At 44.1% G+C, this 4,996-nt stretch overlaps 1 protein-coding gene and 1 long non-coding RNA gene across 2 annotated transcripts in view; one reads left to right on the top strand and one right to left on the bottom strand.

The window, feature by feature from the left end:
* LOC112550296 overlaps positions 1-754 on the top strand; it is a 12,929-nt gene extending 12,175 nt beyond the window's left edge. The window contains exon 3 of the long non-coding RNA XR_003094058.1: positions 491-754. This is a non-coding gene — a long non-coding RNA (uncharacterized LOC112550296). The remainder of the gene's footprint in view (positions 1-490) is intronic.
* ADH1C (alcohol dehydrogenase 1C (class I), gamma polypeptide) overlaps positions 1-4,996 on the bottom strand; it is a 36,025-nt gene that overhangs the window by 4,296 nt on the left and 26,733 nt on the right. The window contains exons 4-7 of the mRNA XM_014519991.2: positions 3,273-3,360; positions 2,941-3,160; positions 1,878-2,138; positions 780-915 (exon numbers count right to left, since the gene is read on the bottom strand). Coding sequence (XP_014375477.1) covers positions 780-915; positions 1,878-2,138; positions 2,941-3,160; positions 3,273-3,360 — 705 coding nt within the window. The remainder of the gene's footprint in view (positions 1-779; positions 916-1,877; positions 2,139-2,940; positions 3,161-3,272; positions 3,361-4,996) is intronic.

The following is a 4,996-nucleotide window of genomic DNA, read 5'->3' as shown; positions in this document are numbered from 1 at the left end:
TTTAAATGATGACAAATGAATCTTCATAGAATCCAGCCCACTTCTGACAGCAGCAAACAATCCTTCAGAATTCATTTATCAACCCTCTTGATTGACTTGTTACCCAGTCCTTACCCTAAAATCTGCAAACACATATAGACCAAGGAATGAGCAACAAAAGACTAACTGATAACTGGAATTGGATTCCTTCAGTTGATAATAAGATTGTACATTTTCCCCCAGATACTATTAAAGTGGGAATGCGTTGCATGGTCCTTCCAGGAGGTACTAAAAACCCTGTGCGCATCAGAATCTCTCAACAACAAAAACAATGGAAGACTATCTAAAATCGCTAGCCAAAATAATAGTTAATGCCATTTTCAGTACCATTTAAAGGACTATCAAGCAAGGATTTAAAGGATTATTAAGCATGGGCTATTAAGCAGAGACTTTCTTTAGCTACAGGGATCTTGGAATAAAAAATTGTTTTTCTCCTATTTGTGTCTTTAAGAAAATTGGTGGTTGTTACCTTGGAAGTACAGCAGTGATAACCACTTGAAAGCTTGAACCAAACATGACTGTTTAAGATGGGAACTCAACCAAGGGTCCATAGCATCCTCGCTCTTAATGAGCCCAAGCCACCCCATTATCAGTACAAAAGGACTCGACCTTTCTTAAACAGAAGTCCTACATGTGGATTTAGGCACCTAACTATGACATCCCTATTGGAAAAGTTGGCCTAAGATCCTGCCAAATTGAATAAAAGTGCAGAAGAGGCAAGTCATTTTTCAAGTTCATACCTCCAAAAACAGACCCTTTCCAGGTGCGTCCAGTGAATAGCATCATGGGGTTGAAAGTGATCTTTTCTGATGCAGGGGGCACCCCGACAATCACGCAGGTTCCATAGTTATCTTGGCAGCATGCCAGGGCAGCTGTCTGAATTAAAACCAAAGGAAACACTCTGCAGTCATACAGACAGTAGCTATTCCACGCACAGTTGCAAGCTCCATTCTCAGTTGCTTGTGTGACTGACAATACAGCAAGGTTCCTCCAATAACAGTGAGAATACATGACACAAACATCAGCACCCAAACTATCCCACCTCCCACCCTGGTCTGGGTGCAGAAGAGGGGACAGGAAGCTTGATGGAACCAAATACTGAATGGGAAGGGAAATCAAAGAGGACAGGTTTGTCTCTTTGGCATCATTTGCCATAATTACTCAGCACACAAAGGTGCCTCTGTATCAAGATCCAGAGCAAGATGGGTGACTGAATAGCTGCCTTTTGAGGCATTGTGTCCACTCCAAAACCTTTGGGGCCATGGAGGTAAGTTAATGCTGATACTGATGCTGTTAGCATTTTCAGACCTGTCCCACCCTTCTGCATTTCCTACTATTCTCTCCCACCACCTCTCAAGGGCTTTTTAGATAGCAGCATATTCTCTGGCAACATGAATCCCCAGGTGCCTATATACATGCTCCAGGGAGGGAGATGGGGGTGGGGCTCTCGGGAGTGGCCTGCAGTATCTGATGTAGTCAGCATCCTGTCTTTCAAAATGGTGATGGGGCACTTTAACTATTGCTCATTTTATGCCATTTTGAAATGCAGGATGCTGAATACACCAGATGCTGCTGCACACTAGAGCATTCAGATGAGTGTTCCAGCAGAAGCGATTAATCGAGTTTGCTTTGTTGCCTTCTAATCTAATCGGAGCACATATATGGAATGGAAGGGATGTGGATTCTGCGGTTTTGAATTGCTTCTTAACAATTGCTTAACAACTCTGCACTTCCAGTTGGATTGCAAAGGGGCTTAGCTAAGGGACCCTTGAGTGGTTAAATTCATACTTTCCACTGCCCACCACTTGGTAGACATCTGACATTTTCAGGTCGCCTACCATGGTATCAATGCGTCCAATTACTTCAAATGAATAGTCCACACCACCACCAGTCATCTCCGACAGCACCTCCTGAATGGGTTTCTTGCAGTCCAGTGGGTTGATGCACTCAGTGGCTCCTAGCTCCTTGGCCTTGGCAAATTTATCTTTGTTGATGTCAATTCCAATGATCCGGGAAGCTCCAGCTGCTTTACAGCCCATGACGGTGGAGAGCCCAACTCCTCCCAAACCAAAGACAGCGCAGGTAGAACCAGGTTCCACCTGCATAATCATAACAACATGGGACTCTTAAAAGGCAGGTGGCATTCAGAAAATTAGTCAACTTGTCAGTCTCTTCAAGTTAGCCATTAATACATGCTGCTGGTAACTGTCTGGCAGCATTTTTGCAGCAAAAAGCCGCCCAGCCGCCAGCCACGTTACTGGATTACGTCTGAATACAATGCCACCAAAGCATATGCGTGAGAACAGGTTTTCGTTAGAGATGAGATCATGACACCAAATCTGGGTTTAGTTTGGGGGTATTTAGATCAGGGATTTTGGCTCAACCTATTTAGGAGAAGGCTGTAAAAAAAACAGATTCTGATATGGATTTGGATTCTGAACCTTCCATGAAATTGCTGGAATTATCTAATTCAAGTTTTTGATTTGACCAAGTCTCTAGTATAAACAAACACACTGCACATATACACTGAACCCTGAGTTATGCTAATTATGCTGCATGAAAGCTGTTCCCATAAAGAACTGGCATGCCCCAAAGAACTGTGAGCTTGCAGAGAACTGATAACTTTATAGCAGGCCTCTGGCTTCACCACTCCTAAATGTATGCCATGAGATAAGCAAACAGTTTTAAGAGAGGAAATCTTTTAGGAAATCTCTTTTTATACTGTTTTTTATCTGTAAATCTCAAAATGCATTACTTTGGGAAAAATGGAGAGAGGTAGACAGAACTGATATTTCCTGCAAGTCAACATCTACAGCTCTGATCTTCTACATTACAGGCACAGGCCCTCTCCAATAGACACACTGTCATCTTTGTCCTTGAAACACGTATTCCAATTCTCACCTTAGCAGTTTTTACTGCAGCCCCATAGCCAGTAGAAAATCCACAGCCAATCAGACACACTTTCTCCAGAGGAGCAGCAGCATCTATTTTGGCAACTGCCGTCTCATGTACAACTGTGTATTCCGTGAAGGTACTCGTACCTATAAAGTGATGGATCATTTTTCCTTTGCAGGTAAACCTGCTGGTTCCATCAGCCATTAATCCAGAAGGTGACCCAAGGCTATTAAAAAGACATCCGGAAATATAGGTAAATTAGATATTTCAAATGCAGTCAGACTTACTGTAAATGTAGTCAAACTTACAGTATGAGGAGTATCACCAGCAAGACTTACTCATTTCTAATGCATAGATTGCCATTTGATTTTAAGCAAGGCATACACTCTCCACACTGTGGGACAAAGAGCGGGATGACTTTGTCACCTAGAAACAAAGCAAATAAATAAAAGGAATTTTAAATCAAGAACACATGTAAAAGGCTGAAGTACATATAATTATTACACAAACTTACAGTCAAAGAGCAATTCGTAATTGAATCTTCACTGTTACCTTTTGAAATGAAACACCTAGTAGAAATAGACAGCTATACTTATTTTCTTACCAAAAATCAATTTTCTGCCCAGGACAGTGTAACTAGTACAAAGTTATGACTGAGAATTTCAAAATTCAAAATACGAGGGAATTCAAAGTGTTGGTACTCATCACAGGGCATACACTGGGCATGTGCCTGGTGATAAAGACTTGTTGTCAGTTTATATATGTGTTACCACTCATACAACATTGTTAAGCAGTCTTCCACATTTCCCATTTCCCACTGGAGAATGACATGTTAGTGTGATGTGTGGAATCAAAACCGGAGGTTACAAAAAGTCCCTGGGTGGATTATGACCACTCTTCCATTCTTTATATGTGCATTGAAAGAGGATCATGATTTATGTTTTTTCTTTTGTAACATGGTGATGCATCTATACATGCACTTTACTAGGGAGTAGACTAATTTGCTGTGGCGTAAAGCATCATCATCTACATTAATGCCACATTATGCTAGTATTGTTGGGGACAGTACTATCTTACATCAGGGTAATTTGCTGCGATGAAATGCACATGTAGCTGCTGACTGAGTGCAAATCGCAGCCAGTCAGCACAGCCAGCTGGTGGCCAGATTCCTGCCTGCTGTCTAGACACACAGCTGTTCACTTTCAGCACCTTTGTGCCCCAGCCAACCCCTCTGCCGCTCATCTGACGTCACCACCCAGAGCCCGGGGCTGATCCCTCGTGCCCCTTCAGATTGCCAGCCCTCCACCATGGCTCAAATTACTGCTGTTTCAGGCACAGGTGTAGATGCTGCACCCAGGAGCAGTTTACTCCAGCTCAAACTGTCCTGGAGTTTACTACTTCATATTAATTGGATGTGTAGATACACCTGGTGGCATGGCATGAAAAGGGATAAAAGCAGTGGGCACAGTTTAAATAAATAGGAAATGATTTGCTATTACACTTTTGCCTTGAGCTTGTGTGTACAGGCAACCCTTGCTTAACACAGTTTCACTTACCACAGTTTCACTATAGTGCTCATTAAAAATATCTATCTGGTTTCACTTAGCACTCAGTGGTTTCATTATAATGCTCAGCGCGGGAGGTAGGGAGAAACAGTGGCAGCAGCGGCAGTGGTAGCAGCATCGAGTGAAGCGGTAAGTGGCAGCTGGTGGGGCCCAGGGTGGGGTGGCAGGAGCCCAGGGTCCGCTCTGGCACGTGGTGCTGGAGCAGCTGGCATGAGGGGAGGAGCAGCAGTGGTGGTGAGAAGTGGGAGCGGGGGGCATGAGCGTGGGGCCTGGGCTGGTGCCTGTGCGGGCCGGGTGCGAGCCGGGCCTTTTTTTGTGCTCTGCGCGGGCTGTGGCCAGCAGCCCGGGCAAGCGGGCTCGGAGAGGGCACGCATCAAGCTAGAATTAGGCACAGACTCGTAGCGGTAGATTTAAAGATTGTTTACTTACACCGGAGATGGTTGCGGTGCAGGCTGGAAAACTTGCTTGAGTTGCGGGTACAGACAAAAACAACACGG

The sequence above is a fragment of the Alligator sinensis genome, unplaced genomic scaffold (genome assembly GCF_000455745.1).
Source record: "Alligator sinensis unplaced genomic scaffold, ASM45574v1 scaffold353_1, whole genome shotgun sequence".
Classification (NCBI taxonomy): Eukaryota; Metazoa; Chordata; order Crocodylia; family Alligatoridae; genus Alligator; species Alligator sinensis.
Note: the sequence above shows the minus strand (reverse complement) of the source record. Positions and strands in the feature narration are given on the sequence as shown.